We start from the raw sequence: 24,136 nt of genomic DNA on the forward strand, positions 1-24,136 counted from the left end.
GCGAGTCTTGGGACTGGGGTTTGCATAGTAGGAAGGTCTTTTCTTTTTTTTTGGGCCACCAACGCAGCGCTCTGATTGGCCAGCCGCACAGCTGGGGCCAAAAACAGTAGCGGCAGGTCGCTTCCTTTCTGACCAAGACAAGCTGTCTCTGCCAGCGCCGGACGGCCGCATCTGTCGCCTGCATCTGTCTGGGCTTCCGTGGTACCGGCAACGACAAAGGCAGAAGGCAAAAGGCAAAAGGGCGTCACCCGGCCAGCACGCGACGACCAGGCAGCCATGGCGAGCGCGGCCAAGTCGCGCTGGGCGGACGCGGACGAAGACGCGGCCCTGGAGGCACAGCGACGACGAGAGAAGGAGGCGAAGCGGCGGGCGCGAGCGGCGGAGCGAGCGCTGAAACAAGAGGAAGCGGTCGACAGCGGGGACGGACGGCGGTCGAAGCGACGGAGGACGACGACGGACGACACAGGGGGATCGCCCCCCCACGAACAGACAACGGGCGACGGCCTGCTGCGTCTCGCGGGTGGCACGCTGACCGAACCGTGCGGCTCGGTCGAGGCCTACGAGAAGCTCAACGACATCGAGGAGGGCGCGTACGGCTGGGTGGCACGAGCACGCCACGCGGCCTCGGGCGAGGTGGTGGCACTCAAGCGGCTCAAGCTGGACGCGGCCGATCGCGGCGGATTGCCGGTGACGGGTCTGCGTGAGATCCAGCTGCTGCGAGACTGCACACAGGAGAACATTGTCCGTCTACGGGCGGTCGTGGTGGGCGAGGGGGGGAACGACGCGGAACAGCAACAGCCCATCTTTCTCGTCCTCGACTTTGTCGAGCATGACCTCCGGACCATCCTCGAAGACATGCCGCAGCCGTTTTTGGCCTCCGAGGTGAAGACACTGCTGCGACAGCTCGCGGCTGGCGTCGCCTACCTGCACGACCACTCGATCCTCCACCGCGACCTCAAGACGTCCAACCTGCTGCTCAACAACCGCGGCCGCCTGAAGATTGCCGACTTTGGCATGGCCCGGTACTGGGACGAGGAGGCATCCTCGACTTCCACCTCTTCCTCCTCCTCCCCCTCCCTCACCTCCCTCGTCGTCACCCTCTGGTACCGCGCCCCGGAACTGCTTCTCGGCACCCGCCGCTATGGCCGGCCCGTCGACATGTGGAGCGTCGGCTGCATCTTTGGCGAGCTGCTCATCCGTGAACCCCTGCTGCAGGGCCGCAACGAGGCCGATCAGCTGGTCCGCATCTTCGACCTCTGCGGTCTGCCTACCGACACTTCCTGGCCTGGCTTCCGCCGCCTGCCCAACGCTCGCGCCCTGAAGCTGCCCCCATCCACTGCAGCTGCAAGCACCTCTTCCTTTCGCTCTCGCTTTCCCCTTCTCACTACCGCTGGCTGCCAGCTGCTCGGCAGCCTTCTCGCCCTCGATCCCGCCCGTCGTCCGTCGGCTCGCCAGATGCTCGACCATGACTACTTCCGCCAGGACCCTCGTGCCAAGCCAGAGGCCATGTTCCCGACCTTCCCCAGCAAGGCCGGCCAGGAACGCCGCCGCCGCCGCAATACCCCCAATGCCCCCGTCCGTGGCGCCCTGGCTGCCACCGACCTCGACCTCGGTGCCGTCGATTTTGCCGGCATCTTTGCTGCCCGCGACAAGGAGGAACGCGGCGCCGGCTTCTCCCTGCGCATGGTCTGATCGCCATGACTACATACACCCGGCACTCTTATTCACTTGGAGCCAGGTCCACTGGATTCGTTACGCGGGAAACTAGAAACTAGCTGGGTGGCCATGATACTTCATTCCTCCTCTGTCCCTTCCATGATGCAGATGTGCAGAAAAACCCAGACTGTAATGTGGTTCCATGAGCATTTTAAACCCCCTTCCTTCCCCGAAAATGTATACCAAGTCCACCTAGGACGATAAAAACAGAAGCATGCCAACGCCGGCAAAATGAGTGTGCGAAATGGACAGGAGCTCGGTCGGACCCGGATGAACATGTAAGAAATAGCGTGGAACACGGAAATCGGAAAATAGAATGCGAAATGCGAAATGCAGATGCAAATGCACAAAGGCGTGTCCTGTATGGACGTATTAAGAGTTCGAGTTCGCGTCTTCCCTCCCCGTCGTCACCTCACAGCGTCAGCCGCATGCCGGTGACGAACCAGGTGAAGCTCAAGACCGTGACCATGCTCATGGTCAGGGCAAAGCCGAGCGCCCGCTTCTCCATGTCCGACACCGCCCCGCTGCATGTGGCACACGTCCAGCCGTCGGCCAGGCCCGTGTACGACTGCGCCGCGTACATGCCAAAGGTAAAGCTGTCGTACGTGTCGAGGTAGCCGGCTTCGGCTGCCGCCGTCATCTTGCTGTCGGCGTCGTAGATGATCAGCGTGTACTCTTGCGTCAGCAGCTGCGCGTTCACATGATCCGTCTCGTAGGCCGCCGTGTCCCATGTGTAGCTGCCGAGCGTCTCAAACGTCATGTTCTGCGTCAGCGTGTACGTGCTCGTCGCAAAGCTGCACGATACCAGCACGTCCAGCGCCGTCGGCGTCACCTGCAGGCTCGTATAGTTCCACACCCACGTCACGTAGTCGCCGATCTTGTACAGCTGCGTCGCTCCCGTCACCGTCGTCGGCGTCAGCAGCGTGATCCCGCCTGCCCCGCCTACCAGGGTGGTCGAGTTGGCGCTCGCCGTCGTCTTGCCTGTCGTTGCCTTGCCTGTCGTCTTGCCTGTCGTCTTGCCCGTCGTCGCCTTGGCCGTCGTCTTGCCCGTCTCCGTCCCCGTCCCCGTCGTCTTTGCCGTCCCCGTCGCTGTTTTGCCCGTTCCCGTCGTCCCGGTCGTCGCTGTCGCCTTCTCTGTCGTCTTGGACGCTGTCTCTTTGGTCGCCGTCGGCGTCGCCGTCGATTCCGTCCCTGTGTTTAGTTTGAATGTGTTGGCCGCGTCCGCTGCTCACGTTAGCCCACGTCCCGCCGATACCAACGCTCTCTTCTCCCCCTCCCGTGCACACGTACTCGTCTCGGCTCTCCGCACGATGAACTTGTCCAGCTCCGGCAGAAAGCTCGGCCATGCAGCGACCACAGTCGACACCGAGAGCATGGCCGCAGCCAACTGCCCAAACGATCGTGATGCCTTCATTATGGCGACGGGGATGACGAGCGCGAACGTAAACAAGAAACACAACTGCAAAAGCCAATGTCGATCCAGAAAAGTCCCAAGTCACAATCGGTTGGGCTAATTTCAATGGCACTGTTGTGCAAGGAGACCCAGCAGCGGTGGAATGCAAAATGGAGCAGCCGGGCCAACGATGTGCAGCGAAAGTGGCGGTCCCCGAAAAATAATCAAATATAAACAAAGCAAGGCCAAACAACAGTATTCCAAAGATGGTAGCGAGCGGTGGATGTCAGCGAGAGAAGCAAGGAGAAAGTGCAGAGCAAAATAGCGAATGTGTCGATGCTGGAAGGGGGAGAGGCGGAAAGGCGGCTGAGGAAGAAGAACCAAAAATAAAATAGCCACGAATCGACCGATCACTGCTGGCTGTCGCCTCATTGGCTCGACCGCTTTCGTAAAGGGGCTGTACGAGTAAAGCTTAGCACCTTCGCAGGGAAGGCACACTAAAATTCCAGAACGGACGGATACGAGCGCCGATGTGGGCTTCTGCTCTTGCTTGCAGATCCGCCATTCATGGGACTCGTATCCGGCCAGCTTGCAGGTTAATAATAATACGAGACATCGAAGCGTGTCAGTACTACACAACATGTACGGAGTACATAGTACGCCTTTGGCCCCGGACACCCCCGCGTCGCGCATGCACCATCTTACTCGGACTTGTGAAGTCTGGACGCTGTTTTGTGCAGCCCGGACTATTTTTGTTGATCTTCTTCGAAAAGGCCCACAGCAACGACAACTGGCTAGCGCCGTGGTGTTATTCTTGCATTCACGTGCGAATCGTCTTTATGCAGACGCTAAAAATAGAGGGGAAATCATGGCCACGCCCGATGCCATCTTACGTGTGTGCGCAACACGTTTGCTACGAGCGAGGCCGGACAGATCTGTGACGGCCGTTCTGCTGAGTCTGTGCAACTCGAAGACACCGGCTCACTGTCCGCTCTACTGGCCGATCAGTCTATCGCACGAAGAAAAAAAGAATAAAAAAAGAATAAAAAAACCGTTTCAACACTATCGTAAACGAAACGTCGTTGGTTAGCTGGCCGGGCCGCCCAATACGGCCCAAAAAGTGAAGCGCACGCGAGACGTCGGCACATCCCTCGTTCTGATTGCTCAGCGCCTCTGTGGCCGTTGAATGTGGCCACAAGACCATAAGACCACAAGACCACAGTCGCGCATGTCGTCGGCGGGGTGTCCCTTCGCGAACCGCCTGCTAGTACTCCGTAAAAGGTCGCATGTGTGCTGCTGTTTGCTTCTGATATGCCGCTGGCTTGGCTGTGTTACACTCGCTGAAGACATCTTGTCCTCCCTGAAAGTCTGAGAATCTCCGGCTGCCTGGAACGCCCTCACCACCGCCGATGGCTCCTTCCTTGGCAGGCACCTTTGCCGTCCGCCGTCTTTTCTCCTTCCCCTTCTTCCTCCCCGCCAAAAGCAACGCAGACTCTCGTTTTCTTCCTCAACCATAAAGCTGCAGCCATGACATCTCTTGGTCACGATTCGGTCACTATTGACCGCTTACATTTTGAGACTCTCGTACGCAGGTGAGCAAGAGCTTTTACTTCCATATTTACACCTTCACTATGCAGGTTGGTCTGTGGCCCAAGACATGCGTTTCTCCTCCGTCTTGCTCCCATTCTCTTACACTGCCAACACCTCGCCTCCTATATTTGAATTTTACACCCCTTCTGCTCATTTGCCTCTCCTCTCTAATGTCGTGTACATCAATAAATTGGATTCTAACGGCCTTCCCCAGAGCTAATATCGTAGGTCTCCCCACTTTGCCGTTGTTCTGGCTTCTGGCTTCTGGCTCACATCTGTCTCAATCTTTTCTGCATGCAAATGGGGTAGAACTCGGATCCAACCAGTTCTACACTTCCAAAGACTGTACCACCAGATGCAGCCATATATTTATCGCGAACAGATTATGAATATCTGCTGCATGCCGCCCAACAATATGGTACGGACCGATCTCTGCATACCTATGCAACACCCACCTTTTACCTTTTTCGGCCAATTCTTATTTCATCCCCGTGACTGACATTGCATGCCTCGCTTTATTAGCTAACCTCAGACAAAATTTGCTCCGAGGAGGTGTGGTGGAGGAGACCATAGCAGTAGGCTATCTCCGTGCTTCCCATCGTGTATCTGCGTGCTCTGCTAATCGAGCCGCTCTTTCACACTATAAGCTTCTCAGCAGGGATGACGGTGCCATACAGAACGAGTACCAGCCGCCGCAAGAGGCCACAGACGACACTAGTGCTGGCTCGGATTGGGGCCCAGACAGTGGCGGCACTCGTATCCCGTCCGCCACCAGTTTCTATGATGCTCCGTTCAAGAGGCGCTTGCCTAACGAGAACGCGGACACTGACTTCGGTTCCGGCTACCACTACGCCAACGCTCAGAACTACATCCATGGTGCCGGCGGCAATGACGGCCCTCCCATCCTGAGGGACCGGTCACACAACATGTTTAACTGTTTTCATGGCAACAATGAAGCTCCGAATGTCGACCGCAGCACAGTCCCGCGAGCTCAGGGCCAGGGTCACGAACAGTTTGGCTTGGCTGGTGTCCGGGGGTTTGGTCCAGTGCTCGAACGCAACTGCAGACGGACTATCCGTGTCATGAACATGCCTGTCGGGACCGCACATGCGGCTTTGGTAGCCGTTATCCGCGGCGGACCCGTGCTGGATATTTACATCCGCACACATGACCACTCTGCCATGATCTCGTTTCTCTACCCAGCCGATGCGACAGCCTTCTTCGACCATGTGCAGAAAACCGGCCTCTACATAGAGCAGAAACGAGTGAATGTTTGCTGGGCCGAACGGCAATTTACACTTCCTGGTGATGTGGCCCACAAGATTCGGAACGGAGCCACGCGCAACCTGGTGATCCGCCGGTGCAACCCATCCGTCACAGAAGAGATGCTCCGTGAGGACCTCGATCACATCCACAACATTGTCATCCTCAAGGTCGAATTTACTAAAGGAAGCTGCTACATCAGCACCAACTCCGTCCACAATGCCTTGTTTGCTCGAACTTGCATGATCAGCCGTTCGTAAGTGCAGTGTGTCGGAAGTGCAAGGTGATGGTGTTCAGAGGACTAACGTACAAACAGGAAGTTCAAGGGCTCCAAGATTGAATGGTATCCTGATGAGTGTGCACAACCTCTGGAAAGTTTTCACCAAAACGTCCAGCCATCCTCGAAGCCGAAGAAAGTGGCCGTTACGACCAAGAAGCTCGCCATGCCCAAAGTGGCGAACCGCTTCCAACTGCTCGACCTCGCCAACGGAGATGATGAGAACAGTGAATATGATGACGATAACTATGGCACGAGTGGCGCGCCAAATGCTGAGATTGCCCTCCTAACGAGTCTGTGATGGGCGGGAACCGTTGTGGCCTTATTCTGATGCTCGGCTCATTATTTCCTCGTCTTTCTAAGTGCGTTGGTCACGTTGCGGTCGCAATTATGGATGTACCGCGGTGCCTTTTTGATACTGACGATACCCCAAGACTCTCTTCACTTGATCTGGATGTTTGAGAAGTACTAGTTAGCTTTACCAGGCTGCCAACCACTCTCCACGCCCCTACCCTTCAAAAGGGTTGCAAGCAGAATAAATGCCAGTGCTACATTCAATTTCAGTTTGTGCCACAGTGCTACAACAGAATGTGACAAAAAAGGGTGTCGATGTTCCAATGCTCTCCGTATCAGAGACCGACCGACATGACTAAGTCCACAAATGCCAACCCAATGCTACAAGTATATAAAGACACCAACAGGGCAGACTTCATCGCGTGCTCCTATCTCACATCACCCCCCATGCCTTGTCGACCGGCAGGCATACACCGTTGATGGAGCGTGCCTGGTCGCTCAGCAGGAACACGATAGCCTTGGCTACGTCAAGAGCGGTGATGTCCGTTGTGTTGCCATCGTCAGCCGCAGTGGCTGGCCGTGCTTGCAGAGCGTGGACAGGGGCGAGCTGGGCGAATCCGGCCGAGTCCAGGCCACCTTCGACACGGCCGGCGATGGCCTGGCCGATGCTGCTGTCAACTGAACCGGGCAGGACGGCGTTGCAGCGGATGCCTTCATGGCGGAAGCGCCAGGCGACGTTTTTTGTAGCGCCGATCTGGAGGTCAGAAGGAAGGAAAATAAGATGAAAGTACAACAAAAAATCAAAGAGGAGGCGACGTACCAGTCCATGCTTCGAGGCAGTATAGGCGATTCCGGCAACAGCACCGCTGAGGCCGGCAGTGGAGGCGACGTTGATGATGACGCCGCCGGGCGAGGCCGAAGAGGACGAGGATGGGGACGATGCTACCATGGATGACAGAACAGCGCGCATCATGCGCACGGGCACGGTCAGGTTGACGGCGAGGACCCCGTCCCAGACGGCATCAGATACGGTGTCAGCGCTAGCGAAGCCATCCATGACACCAGCGACGTTGACGAGCACGTCGATGTGACCGTCGAGATTGTTAGTGCCGCCAAACGAGTGGTGGCAAATGCGCACGGCGTCATCACAGGCGCCGGGCGCCGTGAGGTCGCACTGATGGAAGTGGAAGCGGCCGTGGTCGGTGGCGCGCAGCAGCTTGGCGTAGTCAAACGGACGTCGGTCGAGGCCGCAGACGTAGAACTGATGAGCCAGCAGAAGCTGTGTGCAGGCGAGGCCGATGCCCGAGGCGCAGCCGGTGACAATGGCCACGCGGCCGTAGCCGAGAGGGTCGACGGCGGCGCGCGGCTCGTAGAGCTGGTCGGGTGTGGTGTTATAGAGCATCGGGGCTAGAGGGAGAGATGTAGATGATGGGTGATAAATGTACGTATGAAATGAGTCAACACGAGCAGCAGCACGATGTCAAGATATTATATTAGGACAGAACCACAGACATGAGACTAGCCCATGCCAACTCTCTATAAAGGGAACGGCCGCCATGGTCAAGACTCATCCAATTTCGAAATCATGCGGAAATCAGGAGCGGAAAGGCAATATCCCAGATCGGAAGATGGTGATCTGCTCTGGACGCCCGGCTTGGAAAAGAAGGCTAACGGCGTGGGATGCGGTATTAGGAGCAATCAAGGCCGGAGGACAATCTACGACGTAGGGGAAAGAACGAACGTAAGCGACGGCCAGTTGGGGGCCGAGCGCGCATGACCACTAAAACGGGATCGCGTGACCGCTGTGATGGCCTAGAATCAGTCCACCCGTCGGCCACTGACGCATCATAGCATCGTCCGGCAGCGGCCGTCGAGAGCGACGGAGGCGAGAAACTGCCCGTAGTCACAACAATGGGGTGCGCTTTCATTAACTACTACTACCGCTGCTACCGCTGCTAGCTCGCAAGAAACAGAAATAGACAAAATCCTACGCTGCTCGCTGCTCGCTGCTGTTGGTACATCAAAAACAGGCAATCCGTACGACCTTGCCTCTCTCTTTGCCCACACGCAGGAGAGAAATGAGAATTAAGACCGGCTTCGCCCGCGAGGGGATGAAAAACAGAGGGTAGACGCAACCGGGCCGTGGCCTGTCAGACAAACAAGAACATAATATACTAAAAGCAAATCGATACAAGAACAAGACAAAAAGAAGATAACAATTCAGATAACAAGGGATAATCCCGCCACCATCTCAAACACATTTCCACCTTCCATTTGTCGTGCTAGAGCTTCGTTGCCGAAGCGAGATAATCCAACAGAAAGTGCCGGTCTGCCGAAGAGATGGGCGTCTGGGCAGCGCTGCCCCGTCTCGACGATTCCGAAGCTGCACTTGCTGCTACATTGGCCGCTACGTTGACCGGCAGCGGCCCTCCTACCCCCCCTCCCGCGCTGCCTGGTCCAGCCTCTCTGGACCGCGGATCGAAGTTGCCCCGAGAGCTCACAGACGCCGTCGGCGATAGCTTTGGCATACCAAACAGAGACAGAAGCTTAGTTTTGTGATCGGAGCTCATGTCTGACCGCCGTGATGATGTCGTCGGTGGAGGCGCAAATCCAACGCTGCCGCCCTCTGAAGACGTGGTTTGAGGCGGAGGTTCCGTAGACGGTGTCGATACTAGGCTGGGCTGGCGCACAGAGCCCTGTTGGTACGGTGATGACTGTTGCTCGTATGGTGACGGCTGTTGTTGCCGGTGTGGCTGGTACGATTGTTGTGGCTGGTGTGGCTGATGTGGCTGATGCTGCTGCGGATGCTGCTGCTGGTGCTGAATGGACCGAAGAGAACCGCTCGTGTCTGACCCCTTCGGCCGGTTAAGCAGCGACATGCCACCGAACGGAAGTTGAAGTCCTGCAGCTGACGGCTCCCTATCGGTCTCGGAAGCTGGGCCCTTAGGCGAGTTATCGCCGTATGTACTGGGTATCTTCTGTGGCACCGGTGGGGGCTGCTGCTGTTCCTGCTGCTCTAGCTGCTCTGGCTCTAGCTGCGGCTGCGACTGCTGTGGCTGTGGCTGCTTGAATATACCCAGCAGAGCGTTTCGATGGTTGTCCATGGGCTGGCCAGGCCGTGGGGCTGCGGCATTGGGCCCAAACTGCGTGTACTGGTTTCCAGGGAACGACCCAACCAGCTGCGGTCGGCCAAAGCTGTTGGAACCGCTCCTGGGGCTGTTGCTGTTGTCGTAGCTGCCGGCAGAACCCATCGGTCCATTGCCATACTGCTGCTGTGGACCTGGCTGCGGGCGCGGCCCCGGGTGCGGCCCCATCTGTGGCGCTGGCTGCATGCGTGAGCCATAAAGGTGGTGTTCTTCAGGTGTGCCATCGCCGTATTGCTGCCGTACATTGGGCACTGGTACCGGTGACTGTTGCTGCTGCTGCTGCTGCGGTGGTGGTTGCGGTTGCTGCCAAATAGGAGCACCTCCCGAACCAGGTCCAGACTCCGGACGGGCTCCATTATGCGATTTGAAAGCGCTGAGAAGGCTCGCCGCGTGGTTACTTAAAGGCGGCCGCTGCGCTGCCATATTCTGCGACGGAAGAGGGGCCGCCATATTGGCATAGCCTCCAGCAGCATTGCGGCCAGACTCGCCTACATCCGGCGAGGCAAATGACTCCCTAGCCAACAGCCCCTTTTGCACCGTGGGTGGCAATGGCTGGGGGTGCAGCAGCGGAATCGGGGGCCGCAGCTGTGGTGGTAGCTGTGGCTGTCGGATCGCCCCAGCTGCGTTTCCTGGGAACATGTATGGTCCCGGCTGGTTCGCATAGTTTGGCGCATACTGTCGCTGATTATTCTGTGGCGCTTGCTGCGCTTGCTGCGCATGTTGTATTTGATGTTGCTGTTGCTGTTGCTGTTGCTGTTGCTGTTGCTGATGATACGGGTAATTCTGAGGTTGGTGCTGCATCTGCGCCTGTTGCGGCTGGCGTGACTGAAGGTGCCGCGGCATGTCAGGATGCGGTGCTCCATACTGGTTGTACTGTGCCCCCGAGATGCCCTGACCGTGGCTCTGGTCGAGAGAAGGCATCTGCTGGTGGAATGGAAGCGGCGGATGTGCCGACTGCTGCTGCTGTTGTGCTTGTGCCTGAAACGAATGAGATGCGTAGGGGCCGTATGGTTCCTGGTGTTTTGGTTGATGTGGCGCATTCGGTTGTGGTGCCTGACCATAAGAGTGATTGAGTGACGCTTGAGATCCAGATGGACTCATTCTGTCATCCCCACCCTTCTGAAGCATGGCGAGCAGAGCGTTGGCCTTGTTTTGGCTCGGATCGGCCGAGCCGGTCGGATCCATCGAAGCCAGAGTATCGTCATATGCAGACCGGCTTGCAGGAGAGGGCTGCGTCTTAAGTAGCCGCTGGAGCTCCCTGGAGGCGCTGTCGAGAATCCCCTCCGGTGGCTGAGTCTGGTAGCCCTGGAACTGTGGTTCTGACTGTGCACCGGTCTCATCTTCGGTGAGGCCGTCGTCGGCAACTGGCGGCTGTGGTACGAGGTTGGTATGCCCGGCACGGTATGCATCCCTCTTCTTCTGGTATGCCACCCACTTCTTAAGTGGCCCGACAAACTGAGATACCATGTAGAACTTTGGTGCATGTGGAGCGTTCGCCGGATCATCGACATCTTGGCCCTGGCTGGCGCTCTTTTTCCGGAAGATTGGCAAATCGGCTATCTTGTACCACTGGATTTTGCTGATCTCCTTGCGCGTCCTCGGCTCAAAGAATGTATCCATGGGCACGTCACGGAAGACGTACAGACGCAATTGTTGATCGCGATACGTCGACTCTATGAACTTGATATCTTCCGGAGGTGGCACCAAACCAGCCTCCCGCACATCGAAGCCGGTCTCCTCGGCCACCTCGCGGATGGCACAGTCTAAGTCGTCCTCGTCCATGTTGATCTTGCCCTTGGGAAAGCTCCAATTGGCACCCTTCTTCCAGCCCTTGACGAGCAGAGCATGGTCCATCGCTGCGTTCAACAAGATGGCACCGCGGACGGGGACACTGGTCTTGTACTTGAGAAATTCTTCGAACGCGCGGACGTGATCTTGGATGGGGAAGGGGGCGAGGAGTGGGCATCGCTGAAAGATGGCGAGGCAGAAGTTGCGCAGGTTCATGGATGGGAGGCTGGTATCGAGAGGACGGATAAAATCCTCGTAGAACCAGTGGGCTTCTTCAACAAGGAAGCAGATTCGTGCCATAGACGTCAAGTCTGCTTCGGGAAGGTTGTTGATAAAGCGGACGCAGAGGTCGTCCAGCCCTGGTAGAGTCAGCTCGGCATGAGACGGCAGCGGGGGCCAGACGGGTCGAGAGCCAGAGACCCAAGCGGCGAAATGCCGCAGCCTGACTTACAGTCTTCTAGTTTCATTTTTGTAGCGGCCATATTGAGATACTGTCATGGGCATATCCAAAAGTCCATAGAAGAAGAGATTTCCGGCCGAGACGAGGGGTGATGGGGGCGACGCGTCGATGCGACCAGGTCGGCGGGACAGCTCAGGAGCCAGAGGGGCTGGCTGGCTGGCTGCTGTTTGTCGTTGGGCCGTTTGCTTGGGCAATTCCGAGGAGCCCAGCGAGGATGGCGAATGAGCTGATTGGGCAGCAGATGGCTACGGCGGGCTGGCTGCTGAGGATGTAGATAAAATATGCAGCTGAGCTGTCGCTAAGTGTTGTATGTTGGCAGAAATGGCAACGCGCCACGGAACAGGCATCAAGTCAAAACCTGCTTTGAAGGATAGAAAAACTGACGATGGGGATGATAGAAGTCGCTATTGAGGAGTAAGAAATGGTCTTATTGCGACGAGCAAGTCGGCAGCGAGGTAGTGGGGATCTTAGGATGGGAGACTTGATTGGCTTTGCGAGCCCAACTGCGTGTGCAGACCAGAGCTAAACAGGAAACGAGGTGAGGTGAAAGGGAAGCGAAGAAATGGGACCAGACTATGAGCGTCAGAATACGTGGGGTTTCTTCATTGCTCCAGATTGCCTGTCACGATAGCGTGCCTGATAAGCGCCTTGAAAAAATACACGCAATACTCGGCCCGCCGCCACCAAAACTACGATCGTATGCCTCTGATCGCCGTTGTATTCAGAGGTACCGGTGGGCCCAGGCCGCGCATATTTTGTGCCAAAAGTACTGCGTGGTACGATAAATGAGCTGGCCTGGTGACTAATGACCCACCTTGCTTGAAGTGGCGGTGCAAATCAGCCACCTAAATCGAGAGCTTGCGACGAGCAGGTAGTTCCAGCCACAGGCAATCATTCAAAGCTACGTAGGACCATAATCACAAGCTCAAAGTTAGGTTACGTCAGGGTCTTGGAAAGGCCTCCCAATGAAAGGGGCAAATTTCAAAGTTGGATGAGCATAAGAAGTGCCTTTGTGGCTGTCGTTGTTTTCATCTTTTTCATTCTTTCCCCATGGCCGTTTCCGTTTGCATTGATCCTTTATAAACAGACAAACGGGGCACTGCACTAAGAATAGCCTTTCGGTACAGGCGCTTTTTGAAACCAACTCCCTTACGCCTGCCAGCCAATCCTTCTTTCAGCGCCTGCGGCTCGCTTTGTCGCCCAAAACACGCCGAAAAAGCACAGTGGGGAACCGGGAGGCCGTCGTCTTGTACCTGCCAGTAGAAAAGCACCAGCACCTGCTGTTTGTGCACTTGTGTCTCTCCTACTACTAATCTCCTCTTCTCCAATCTGCTTTGGCAAGTCGTCCTCACAGTCACATTTCCGCGTCGCAATTATGTCCGCACTTGTGGAGGTTATCGCTAAGAAGGCACTCAAAAACGCTGCCACAAAAAACATCAACTCAAAGGTACACCGCTCGGCCCCCAATGCAACTCAAATGCCAGCTGCACCTCGTTCCGCTGCAATCGCTAACACAAGCTTCAGGATCCGTTTTTCGAAGATGTCCCCATCTACGGTCGTGACGGCCGTCCAACCGGCAAGGTCAAGAAGCAGAAGAAGGGCGTCCCCGCCGGCCTCTCTGAGAAGGATGCCAAGGTCTTGAAGAAGGTGCGCAGACGGGCGTACCGTCTGGACATGAGCCTGTTCAACTGCTGCGGCATTCGCTTCGGCTGGAGCAGTGTTGTCGGCTTCATTCCTGTGTAAGCTTTTTCTCCATTCAGATAAGGGACATTGACGTCATTGGCCCTATCCCGGTTGCATCACGCCACGCAGATGTGCTAACTGCAACCCTGTCTTTAGTATCGGTGACTTCATAGACGTCTTCATGGCCTACATGGTAGTCCAGGCCTGTCGTGACGTTGACGGCGGCCTGCCGACGGCCATTCTGTCTCGCATGTACTTCAACATCATTGTTGACTTTGCGGTCGGCCTCGTGCCTTTCGTCGGTGACATCGCCGATGCCATCTTCCGTGCCAACACGCGCAACGCGTGGATCCTCGAGGAGTACCTCACCCAGAAGGCCGAAGAGGAGTTTAGGCGTGGAAAGAAAATTCTTAATTCTGACCTCGCGGATGGAGACTCTCTTGGCTCTAGCTCTGGACCGAGGACGGCACCCCAATCAAGTAAGCAGTCCAAGTTGCCGCGGGGCGGCAATGGTGCTCAGGACTCGTACCTGACCGACCAGGAGATGGGGGTGCAATCCCGAGACGAAAGACAAGACAGGCGCTATCAGGGCAGACATTAGAGCAGGATGAAGCATCTGCTCAAGCGTACGCGTTTGATTGACGCGTGCGCTGCTAACTTACTTACATATACACGCAGCGATCTTGGGGCAAATGATTTATTGTACGATGGAACTTGGGTTACGAACCTGTTTGGTGTATTTCTGGACATCCATTGCGCTCAGGGCATGTTTCGCGCGTTGCTTTTGCATAGAGAATGTGGGCCTCGAATTAATAGAGAGCCGTGTGCTTTTACGATGTATCTACCACGTATATCCCGGGAGTAAATGAAGAACATTAGTCAACATCTGTCAGCATTTGTCGACGCAGTTCGATCTGATAACCCGAGTCCAGACAGTGCGAGATAAGGTAAACATGTATCCACGGATTTTTACGGAGTATGGATACAAGTTAAAGGTAGGCCCTATCCGCATCCGCAGGCAATACATACGATGAGCAGTAATAGGATATGTGTACGGAGTACTCCGTACAGAGTATACATACTATGTATGTATTGTCCGGTCATGATTAGATTGATTAGATCTGCACGATTCTCGGCTCATTATGACGTGTCCGTCCTTATGTCGTGTTGGAACAAGTCTCTTAGCTGTACGAGTACTCTGGACTCGTACATACGAAAATACGGAGCGGTGTCTTCCTCGTAAGACGACAGCCGATGGGGCAGACCATATGGGTTCTCAAGTGATGGTGGCTGGCTGGCCAAGGCAGGTACAGGGATAGTCTGGAATGTGAAATCATGGAACGGACACCCACTCTGACAGGTCGCGCGTCTGGGCCCCATTACTATGTAAGGTACAGCGGAAAGCCGGCGACCTACCAGTTCGAGTACAAGTACACGCACACGCATACATACTCGTACTCGCGACACCGAGCCCCTCAAAAGCCCAGGGTCGGGGAGAGTTGTCGCGTCTTTAAACATAGCTCTGTCTCTACATTTCACGTCGTATGTCCGCGTGAAGACTTTTCGTGTCCTCGTGAATCCTCCGACGGAGGGGCAAGGGACCCGATTATCTGTAATAAAAACTTCCACAGCCCCATGTTCGTGGGCTATCGGACCAGTGCACTGATGGCATCAGCGAGCCGTCCTCTCCAGCTCAGTAATTAAAGTGGATGTGTGGATGGCTGGCGGGGCTGCAGGCGAGAGAAAACGACAATGCTGCCACAAGAAGACGCGACGCGTTGTGTCTCCCGCCATTTCAGCGCTAAAATATCATGTGACTTGGCGTTCTTCAAGTCTACTTAAACAATCCACCATCCCGACCTATTTTTCTTCTCTCTTCACCTTGCCAATCCATCTGCATTCTCTTCGCTTTACGCGTCTGATACATACTTTCCCATTTGTATAGCCTTGCATTGAGCATCGTCTTGCACCAAGTGCCATTCATCTTATCCCTCGACTGCACTCCACCCCCCCAAGTGGCACTACTCTTCTCAACATCAGCAATGGCTTCCAACATGACCCCGTCCAAGATGGTAAGTCGCGTCGCGTCATATGACCCCTCTTTGTCGAACGGCTTCTAACGTGTCTACTTCAGGCTGCTTCGGCTATTGAGTCGTTCACTATTGACTCTCCCGTCAAGAAGCTGGACTTTGGCGCCGCGAAGACCGCGGAGGTGAAGAAGTTTGTAGACGCCAAAGAGGAGAACAACACAGCAGTCTCTGCTATCAAGGCAGCTGAGGCAGAGGAGCCCCTCCTGAAGGAGAACGCCCAGCGCTTTGTCCTGTTCCCCATCAAGTACCACGAGGTAAGTCTAACCACGACGCGTATTGACGCGTCACATCGCGAATTTACGCGTTAAGTGGTCATTTAACAGGCAAGAGGCGTTGTATTAACATTTTTTATATAGATTTGGCAAATGTACAAGAAGCACGAGGCTTCGTTCTGGACTGCCGAGGAAATTGATCTCTCCAAGGATCTGCACGATTGGAACAACCGTCTGAACGATGATGAGCGGTTCTTTGTCTCGCACATTCTGGCATTCTTTGCTGCCTCTGACGGCATTGTCAACGAGAACCTGGTTGAGCGCTTCAGTGCCGAGGTCCAGGTGCCTGAGGCTCGCTGCTTCTACGGTTTCCAGATCATGATGGAGAACGTCCACTCGGAGACATACTCCCTGCTCATTGACACCTACATCAAGGATACTGCGCAGCGCACCCACCTTTTCAATGCTATCGATACCAGTATGTATTGAGTTCAATTATTCTGCCTGCCTATCAAGTCACTGACATGTTGCAGTTCCTTGCATCCGGAAGAAGGCCGACTGGGCTCTGAAGTGGATCTCGGACCGCGAGTCTACCTTCGCCCAGCGCTTAGTAGCTTTCGCCGCCGTTGAGGGTATCTTCTTCAGCGGTGCCTTCTCCTCCATCTTCTGGCTGAAGAAGCGTGGCCTGATGCCTGGCCTGACCTTCTCGAACGAGCTCATTTCCCGTGACGAGGGTCTGCACACCGACTTTGCCTGCCTGCTTTTCTCGCATCTCAAGAACCGCCCCAGCAAGCAGCTGATCGAGGAGATCATTGTCGATGCTGTCAAGATTGAGCAGGAGTTCCTGACCGAGGCGCTTCCATGTGCTCTTCTCGGCATGAACTCTACGCTCATGAAGCAGTACATTGAGTTCGTTGCCGACCGCCTGCTAGTTGCTCTTGGCAATGACAAGGTGTACAACTCCACCAACCCCTTCGACTTCATGGAGAACATCTCCCTGGGTGGCAAGACCAACTTCTTTGAGAAGCGCGTCCCGGTGACTACCAGAAGGCCGGTGTCATGGCTGGCACCAAGAAGGAGGAGGCGCCCGTTGAAAACGTCGACGGTGGCAACTTCAACTTCGACGAGGACTTCTAAACAGCGAATCCTCGAAGGGTTGTCTGTTTGCCAGACGGCAGTGTTTGCCGTCTTCCGTATATATTTTGATGTTTGATGTTTGGGTTGGCTCTGTTCGGGAAGGGTGGGAGAGCTTATTGGCAACACCACTTTAGGAAACTCCCGACTTCATATGTAGATGGCGTTTGGGGATTGGGGTGTCTATATCAGCCGTGCTTCCTTTGGAACATGGCACGCGGGGGTTTTGGTATTATTGTATGAACTGGTTGATGGCTCAAGATGATAATTCTGTATGTACTACTATTAGATATCCATGATTCTGGATTGAAAAAAAATCACTTGCACTGGGCATTGATATTACAACTCTCGTCACTGAACATTCTGTTATTATGAAGTGCTGCTAATTGAGACATTACTGTATTTTGGAAGCATCAACGACCTCTGGATTGCAGAAGCAGCCGGGCAACATTTGCAGCTAATAAACGAGAATCACAGACAATACCCATCTGTCTTGAAAGTCAGACGCTCCAAGTTCCATCCACCACTACCGCTTGCCCTTCTTCTTCTTGCCTTTGCCGCCTCCGCCAGTCTGTTGTTGTTGTGGTGCAGGTGCGGGTGCTTGTGTGGGAGTCTGTCCGGCCGGGGTGGGTGTGGACGCAGCTGTCGGTTCGGCCTCTGTCATGGCGACGTCTTCCGCCGTCTCCTGAGCAGCAGCGAGGCCTGCCTGCCGCCGGCTCAGCTGTCCGAGCAGCTGCACCAGCCGCGACACCTCGGCCGCCTTGGTCGTCTCGTAGCGCAGACACACGCCGCTGGCCGGGTCGACGGCCTTGAGGACGAGCTTGGCGCGCGGGTTCTGCGAAGTGTGGGCGGCTGGAGCGGCTGCTGTCTGCTTCGCTGCACCGGCACTGGGAGCCTCCTCGCTGCCGGCAGCAGCCGCCCTCTTGACGCGACGCGCCGGCTTGGGCTTGACCGAGTAGCGTGACGTGATCTTGGTCTGCCGATCGGAGAGATGCGAACAGTCAGCGACACAATCAGGCTGCCTGCCTGCATCGAGCAGGCAGGAAGGATGGATGGTGGACAGCAGCAGGCAAAGTGTCCAATTGGGGACGGCTTACCGTCTGGGGCCGGGCTTCCACCAGAAGTGTGCACTGGCGTAGCCATTCCTGGCTCGTTGAAAACGTCGCCATCGGGTTGATATGCGCTTTTCGCGTGCCCCTGTCTCTCAAGTGTCGTCGTTTACGGTCGAACTCGTATGCTGGCCTTCGCTGTGATATATCGGACTAGCAGTACGAAGTAGTTTGAAATTTTGGTGGTCCTGGCTAGGCCTGCGTACCCCGCCACAACAGCATACCGTTAGTCATCACAGGTACATCTATTCGCTAGCTAATCACATACGAATATACGTACTCTATACATTTACACCCAATTAAACCAGGCTGAGTTGCTCTCGAATCCTGTAATGCAGAGCGTACTTCCTTCGAAGCGAAGCTGACTGTGCGTACGGAGTACGCCGTACTGTATTACAATCCTTAGCGGCTGGGTTTGCGATCTTGGCTATGTATCGTCTAAGTTTGCCAATTGCCAATTGCGCTCCTAGAGAACGAGGTGCGTACGATTCTATCATGAGTCGCCCCCAGGTCGCAAAGCGGATGCGAGCTGGTGTTCGTACCCGAAAATTGGGTGTAGTGCCATGCTATAAAGGCGTGAGACCTGAGCTGGGGCGTCCGGATATGAGGCTCGTGTACAGGGCAGGTAGGAGTTGTGGTATAGTTTGGAGAGCTCCCGTGCAGCGTTCATGCGTTTGCGTCGGGCAGCCAGAAGACGAGAGACTGGTCGGCAGTGGCGAAAAAGTTGTACCGCGGGTTGAAGGCGACCACGGCGCCCTCCCGCTTGTCATCCAGAACAAAGGCAGGACTCAACACCTTGCTGTCGCTGACCGTGCCCAAAGTGTCCCACACGAGCACGTTCTGTTTCGTGCCGCCCAAGACGTAGCGTCCGTCCGGCGTGAAGCAGCAGTCGCCGCTGGTCTCGAACCGCGAGGAGTCGCTCGTGGCATTTGCAGAGATATTCCCTTCCCCGACGGCAGCGCGACGGGTGGGCTCTGCGGTTTTGTGCAGGAATGCCTTGAGGGTACCATCAAAGGCATCCAGCAAAAAGTGTCCTGCACCGCGGGTGCCGACCAAAAGGTGTTTGCCGTCATTAGAAAAGGCAAGCTTGGTCCAGCCTTGCAGCAGATTGCGCTTGTCCACAGCACCACACTGCTCGACAATGTCGAAGATGTAGAGCGGAGCATTGGTATAGTTACGGTAGTCATACAGCAACACGCTCCCGCTGGCAGGCGAGGCGACGGCGAAGACTTTGCCGGCAGGGTCCCACGCGGAGAGATACGGCTTTGTCAGATACAGGAGGCCGGTCCACTGCTTGCTGCCAATGTTCCATAGTCTGACTGTGCCGTCTTGGCTGGACGAGATAAAGTTGTCGCTGCCGGGATGCATCGAGATGGAGGTGACGGGCCCGTCGTGGCCTTCAAAGTAGCGGATGAACGAGTTGTCGTGAGTGGCAAGATAGCGGATGGCATCTGGGAAGAGGGGAAGAGCAGCCGGTTAGTGCACACGGAAGCCAATGCGGACAGGCAAAATATGAAGTCCTCAACGAACCGTTCTGTTTTGTGCTTGCGTACACGATGCTAGAAGACCAATGGGTAAAGGTAGCGAGTTTTGCACCATACTTCTTGCTGATCAAGGACTTGTCGTGGCGGCCCTCCTTGACGTTGTAGATCTGGAGAGTCTCGTCGCTCTCCGAGGTCATACATAGCTCGCCTGGGTCATCAAAGTCGAGCGACAGGATGTATGTCGGCTTGTTCTCCTTTGTCTCGCGCGCGAACAGCTTTGTTGGCCGGAAGCTGGAGATAATGGTGGTCAATTCTGTCGTGGTTTCGCGTAGCGTCCTAGGAATATTGAGAGATCCGTTGCCCAGATGGCTTGCGGGCACTGCGGCTGGCGAGTCGATGTCCATCAGAGCTGCTGGCGCAAGGGACAGGCCGCTGCGACGCCGTTGTGCAGAGGTAAGGCGGTGACGGCACTGGGGGCTTCAGCACGATCAAATAAAATATTGTGTTTGTACAAGCTCGATTAAAAGACCTCTATGGGGTTTCAGACGTGGGAGGTCGGGCAAGGGGCGGAATTGGGGCGGCTTGCAACTTGTACTGTTACTGTGAGATCTTGGGCAAGAGGTGAAGATGAAAACGAAATGTGGAAGCTCCACGCAAAGACGCCAGGTACAAGAGCCAGGCCCCACAGTCATACCTTTCTGGAGCGCGCTTGGCCAGAAGCAAGCTAAGGTGAAAATGCGACTCCAGACCCGCTCTGGTTGGAGGTCGAAGAGTCATATTAGTGCTCCGAATTCCGCTGATCGGAGTACGTGGGAAATTTTTCGCTGGAAGAGAGTGCGGAGATGCCAATCGACACGGAGCCTTTTCTGACCTAGGGATTTCGTACGGACTCAGGAATATAATTGCAGCCCACCGAACTCGGGTTTGGAACCGCACAGAAAAAAAAGCACCCACCCGTCGCAAGTCAGCCGCTGGTATCTTACCACGCGACAGCCCCGGTTTGCTGCATACGCCGAATACAAGCATATACCGCACTTCACCCCCTCTCTCTCGCTCTCTGTGCTACCGATTGCTGCCAAGGCTGCGTTGTGCGCAGTTGACTGAGCGGGCGGACGAAGCGGTTGCTATATCTGTGCCGATCCATCAGCCGTACCAGCAGCAGACAGGCAGAGACAGCAGGTCATCATGTCGACAACAGCAGGGTATGTCCTTGCTCTGCCATTGTCCCTCGGGCTCCAACAGCCAGACTGACCGGATGGTGACAGCGCCTTTCTCGCCGGCGGCATTGCTGCCTGTGGTGCCGTGACGGCGACGCACCCGTTTGAGACGGTCAAGATCCGCATGCAGTTGCAGGGCGAGCTGCAGTCCAAGGGCCACCAGCCGCATCACTACCGCGGGCCCATTCACGGAGTCTCGGTGATCTTGCGCAACGAGGGCATTCGCGGAATCTATCGCGGCATCAGCTGCGCCTATGCCTACCAGATCCTGCTCAACGGCTGCCGTCTGGGCTTCTACGAGCCCATGCGCAAGAGCCTATCCGGCCTGCTGTACCGCAACGACGCTGTCCAGAGCCTGCCGATCAACATGTTCTGCGGCGCCGCGTCCGGCATCATCGGTGCCGCTGCTGGCAGTCCCTTTTTCCTCGTCAAGACGCGCCTCCAGAGCTTCTCTCCCTTCTTTCCCGTCGGCACCCAGCACAAGTACCGCAACGCCCTCGACGGCGTGCGCCAGATCCACCAGGCCGATGGCCTGCGTGGGCTCTACCGCGGCGTCAGCGCCGCTATGATCCGCACCGGCTTCGGCAGTTCCGTCCAGCTGCCCACATACTTCTTCGCCAAGCGCCGCCTGCAGAAGCACTTCGGCATGACCGAGGGCCCCGCTCTGCACCTGACCAGCAGTGCCGCCAGCGGCTGCGTCGTCTGCGTCGTCATGCACCCTCCAGGTGAGCTTCTCCTGGGCCCTGTCCTAGGCCCTTAGCCAGCTGCTGACCCGTCTCCCTTTCTACCAGATACCATCATGTCCCGCATGTACAACCAGAACGGCAATCTCTACTCTGGCGTCTTCGACTGCCTGGCCAAGACCATTCGCACAGAGGGATTCTTCGCCATCTACAAGGGCGTCTTGCCGCATCTAGCTCGGATATTGCCGCACACGATCTTGACCTTGTCGCTAGCCGAGCAGACCAACAAGCTGGTTCGCAAGATCGAGGATCGTCTCCTGTCCAGGCCCACGTCCGAGATCGCATGATGGACGCAAAAATGAGGGGAGGAGGGGAGCCACCTGAGAATAGCCAGGGAATTGGTAAAAAGCATAATTGTAGAAGTATTTTGTATTGTTGACTTTTGCGATCTCATTCGGCATTTTTCCCTTTTGTTCTGTCTTCATTGCACCCTGGAAGTACCTGGAAGGCCCTTTTTCCTGCGTATGGCTGAATAGACGGGCGAGGAAGGAGCTAGGAACCGATTTGTGAGAAAAAAAGGCAAAATTAGAAGAGCATGTTGTTAGGATTTCCCTTTATATAGCACCAATCAAATTAAACTAAAACTAGGCTTTGACGATGTCGCCGTGTCCCAAGTTTTATCCTTTTACCGATCTTTCACAGCCATAGCAAAGCCTCCGCGGCTCTGAAGACTGCTGGCTACCAGTGTTGTCTATATTGTCAAGCTCCCCAATCTCGCCCTTCCACCGCTCGTTCCCCAAGTCATCTAGCGGCATGCCACACATGCCACAGCCATGATATTTTCTCCTTGTGGTTCTTTCTCCTGTGGTTTCTGATGCTCGTGTCCACGTGTCCTCATCATCGTCAACATCGTCCCGACGCTCCAGTTTCGTCGCCGTCTTCACCACGTTGGCCACGACCGACGGGTAGTTCTCTTCGACCTCAGCAAAGTAGCGGGCCATGACCTCCTCGATGCTGAGGTGCTTGTGTGAGACGACGGCGGGAGGGGTCGCGGCGGGCGCAGAGGACAGGGGCGACACGGCCGATGGCAGCGGTGGAAAGACGAGATCTGCCAGCGACGGCTGCGTCAAGCCCGTGTATGTCACGAGCTCTTTTCGAAACAGCTCGCGCAGAGGGTAGTACAGAAGCGTGCTTGTGGAAGGCCTCCTTGCCGATCCGTCAGCGTCTGCACCAGTGTCCTCAGCAGGCGGCCCGTCGTGAATCTGCCATGGAAGCGAGAAGCCGCGACCTTTTGCCGTCTCTGCCAGCGTGCGTTCGGCCAGCGCTGTCGTGCTGCAGCCAAGGAGGAGGGCGCGATGATTGGCCGCGACAGCACGGGCGATGAGTAGCCGCCGCACGAGCATGTCGAGCACATCCTGTCGTGACGATGCTGACGGCAGGCGGGACAGCATGGCACGAAGCCGGCCAGCTGGGGAGAGAGGGGAGGAAGGAGCAGCGCCACCGTTCTCTTCCATCTCTTCGGATCCTGGGGGAATCAGCAGGGACCAGTCCATCGCCTTCAGCTCCAACACATCGGCCAGCGGCACACGCTCGAACGTGAAGCGCGGAAACCGCAGACGCCAGCGGTCCAGCAGCTGCGTCACGCGAGATTGCTCGCTGCTAGCACCGTTCTTGTCTGCTTCGCTACTCTGGAGATCGGTGTCGACATGCACGACATGCAGCGTGAAGGCTGCGTCTCGGCCCTTGGCTAGCCGGCCGACGACAATCTGTTCACAGATGGCCACGAGCGACGCAGAGGATTGTCCAAAAGACAAGCCGAGCAAAAAGCTCGCCTTGCTGTTGTTTGCCCGCCATTCGGAGGCCGACCCTACCTTTTGGCGATGCTGTGGTGTGGTGCCTCTGGTGTCTCGGTTCAGCACCTCGAGACGCTTCACCGTCTTGGTGGCAATAAAACGGCAGTAACAGTCGCTACAGGGAATGTCAGGAACAGGATAGAGATGAAAGTGTCTGCCACGCTCACCTGCAGACATGGTCTATCCGGATCTTGAGAACCGCATCATTGACCGAGCATCGTTTACAACGTAGCGGTGCCTCCGTCTGCAATGCCATTTCTGCCAATTCGGCTCTCTAAGGGCGGTCTGATCAGCCGATTTCTTGAAACAGCCCTTTCCACAGTATTTTCGTTGCCGCACAAGTCATTGTTCGGACATTTGGCTTTCATGAAATTTTTGGTAAGCAACTTTTCTTCGATTCGCCCGATTTAGTGTATACAGGTCACGTGTGCGTGAGACACAAGCTTTGCATCACGGAAGTTCCCACTGTGAGACAAGGCCGACACAGATCCTCGCCGTTGGGGCAAGACGCGGTAATCCGAAAGCGTACTCCGTAATGGGATAGGATACGTAGCACAAAGTCAAAAATAACATGTCACTGTTCGGGGGTCTCTGAAGAGGCCGCCTTGGAAGGATGCAGCCTAGGCAATGGTGATTGCAGCGCAAGGCAGGACATGGTCTAGATGGCGCTTTGCGAGAGGAGGCATGCTCTCGTCTCCGCGCGAGTAGTCGCTGAAGTCGCTTCTCTTTGCCAGCGTACAATAG

At 55.9% G+C, this 24,136-nt stretch overlaps 12 protein-coding genes across 12 annotated transcripts; 6 read left to right on the top strand and 6 right to left on the bottom strand.

Annotated features, from left to right (window-relative positions):
* Positions 1 to 276: 276 nt before the first annotated feature.
* CMQ_4636 (protein kinase) lies at positions 277 to 1,692 on the top strand (the record flags this gene model as incomplete). Its single annotated transcript, XM_014312792.1, has 2 exons — positions 277 to 882; positions 1,216 to 1,692. 2 exons carry the CDS (start codon positions 277 to 279, stop codon positions 1,690 to 1,692), a joined length of 1,083 nt encoding a protein of 360 aa, XP_014168267.1.
* A 436-nt stretch (positions 1,693 to 2,128) lies between these two features.
* Positions 2,129 to 3,130, bottom strand: CMQ_4273 (uncharacterized protein; the record flags this gene model as incomplete). Its single annotated transcript, XM_014312429.1, has 2 exons — positions 2,129 to 2,712; positions 3,007 to 3,130. 2 exons carry the CDS (start codon positions 3,128 to 3,130, stop codon positions 2,129 to 2,131), a joined length of 708 nt encoding a protein of 235 aa, XP_014167904.1.
* A 1,506-nt stretch (positions 3,131 to 4,636) lies between these two features.
* Positions 4,637 to 6,540, top strand: CMQ_4732 (uncharacterized protein; the record flags this gene model as incomplete). The annotated part of the gene is made up of 3 exons (XM_014312888.1): positions 4,637 to 4,701; positions 5,358 to 6,218; positions 6,279 to 6,540. 3 exons carry the CDS (start codon positions 4,637 to 4,639, stop codon positions 6,538 to 6,540), a joined length of 1,188 nt encoding a protein of 395 aa, XP_014168363.1.
* A 426-nt stretch (positions 6,541 to 6,966) lies between these two features.
* On the bottom strand, positions 6,967 to 7,935 carry CMQ_4345 (short chain dehydrogenase reductase; the record flags this gene model as incomplete). The annotated part of the gene is made up of 2 exons (XM_014312501.1): positions 6,967 to 7,287; positions 7,354 to 7,935. 2 exons carry the CDS (start codon positions 7,933 to 7,935, stop codon positions 6,967 to 6,969), a joined length of 903 nt encoding a protein of 300 aa, XP_014167976.1.
* Positions 7,936 to 8,118: 183 nt separating this feature from the next.
* Positions 8,119 to 8,492, top strand: CMQ_4644 (uncharacterized protein; the record flags this gene model as incomplete). Its single annotated transcript, XM_014312800.1, has 2 exons — positions 8,119 to 8,274; positions 8,385 to 8,492. 2 exons carry the CDS (start codon positions 8,119 to 8,121, stop codon positions 8,490 to 8,492), a joined length of 264 nt encoding a protein of 87 aa, XP_014168275.1.
* Positions 8,493 to 8,815: 323 nt separating this feature from the next.
* On the bottom strand, positions 8,816 to 11,934 carry CMQ_4499 (decapping enzyme; the record flags this gene model as incomplete). The annotated part of the gene is made up of 3 exons (XM_014312655.1): positions 8,816 to 9,159; positions 9,610 to 11,826; positions 11,919 to 11,934. The coding sequence occupies 3 exons, from the start codon at positions 11,932 to 11,934 to the stop codon at positions 8,816 to 8,818; spliced, it is 2,577 nt and encodes an 858-aa protein (XP_014168130.1).
* A 1,368-nt stretch (positions 11,935 to 13,302) lies between these two features.
* Positions 13,303 to 14,211, top strand: CMQ_4500 (PH domain containing protein; the record flags this gene model as incomplete). Its single annotated transcript, XM_014312656.1, has 3 exons — positions 13,303 to 13,374; positions 13,452 to 13,666; positions 13,767 to 14,211. The coding sequence occupies 3 exons, from the start codon at positions 13,303 to 13,305 to the stop codon at positions 14,209 to 14,211; spliced, it is 732 nt and encodes a 243-aa protein (XP_014168131.1).
* A 1,441-nt stretch (positions 14,212 to 15,652) lies between these two features.
* On the top strand, positions 15,653 to 17,049 carry CMQ_4419 (ribonucleotide reductase small subunit; the record flags this gene model as incomplete). Its single annotated transcript, XM_014312575.1, has 5 exons — positions 15,653 to 15,682; positions 15,745 to 15,954; positions 16,057 to 16,390; positions 16,446 to 16,948; positions 16,990 to 17,049. The coding sequence occupies 5 exons, from the start codon at positions 15,653 to 15,655 to the stop codon at positions 17,047 to 17,049; spliced, it is 1,137 nt and encodes a 378-aa protein (XP_014168050.1).
* Positions 17,050 to 17,572: 523 nt separating this feature from the next.
* Positions 17,573 to 18,215, bottom strand: CMQ_4673 (uncharacterized protein; the record flags this gene model as incomplete). Its single annotated transcript, XM_014312829.1, has 2 exons — positions 17,573 to 18,022; positions 18,144 to 18,215. The coding sequence occupies 2 exons, from the start codon at positions 18,213 to 18,215 to the stop codon at positions 17,573 to 17,575; spliced, it is 522 nt and encodes a 173-aa protein (XP_014168304.1).
* A 606-nt stretch (positions 18,216 to 18,821) lies between these two features.
* On the bottom strand, positions 18,822 to 20,043 carry CMQ_4571 (WD repeat protein; the record flags this gene model as incomplete). Its single annotated transcript, XM_014312727.1, has 2 exons — positions 18,822 to 19,606; positions 19,686 to 20,043. The coding sequence occupies 2 exons, from the start codon at positions 20,041 to 20,043 to the stop codon at positions 18,822 to 18,824; spliced, it is 1,143 nt and encodes a 380-aa protein (XP_014168202.1).
* A 781-nt stretch (positions 20,044 to 20,824) lies between these two features.
* Positions 20,825 to 21,886, top strand: CMQ_4330 (mitochondrial oxaloacetate transporter; the record flags this gene model as incomplete). The annotated part of the gene is made up of 3 exons (XM_014312486.1): positions 20,825 to 20,841; positions 20,905 to 21,581; positions 21,648 to 21,886. 3 exons carry the CDS (start codon positions 20,825 to 20,827, stop codon positions 21,884 to 21,886), a joined length of 933 nt encoding a protein of 310 aa, XP_014167961.1.
* A 330-nt stretch (positions 21,887 to 22,216) lies between these two features.
* Positions 22,217 to 23,648, bottom strand: CMQ_4840 (uncharacterized protein; the record flags this gene model as incomplete). Its single annotated transcript, XM_014312996.1, has 2 exons — positions 22,217 to 23,507; positions 23,560 to 23,648. The coding sequence occupies 2 exons, from the start codon at positions 23,646 to 23,648 to the stop codon at positions 22,217 to 22,219; spliced, it is 1,380 nt and encodes a 459-aa protein (XP_014168471.1).
* Between the last annotated feature and the right edge of the window lie 488 nt (positions 23,649 to 24,136).

This window comes from Grosmannia clavigera (genome assembly GCF_000143105.1).
Source record: "Grosmannia clavigera kw1407 unplaced genomic scaffold GCSC_97, whole genome shotgun sequence".
Lineage (NCBI taxonomy): Eukaryota > Fungi > Ascomycota > Sordariomycetes > Ophiostomatales > Ophiostomataceae > Leptographium > Leptographium clavigerum.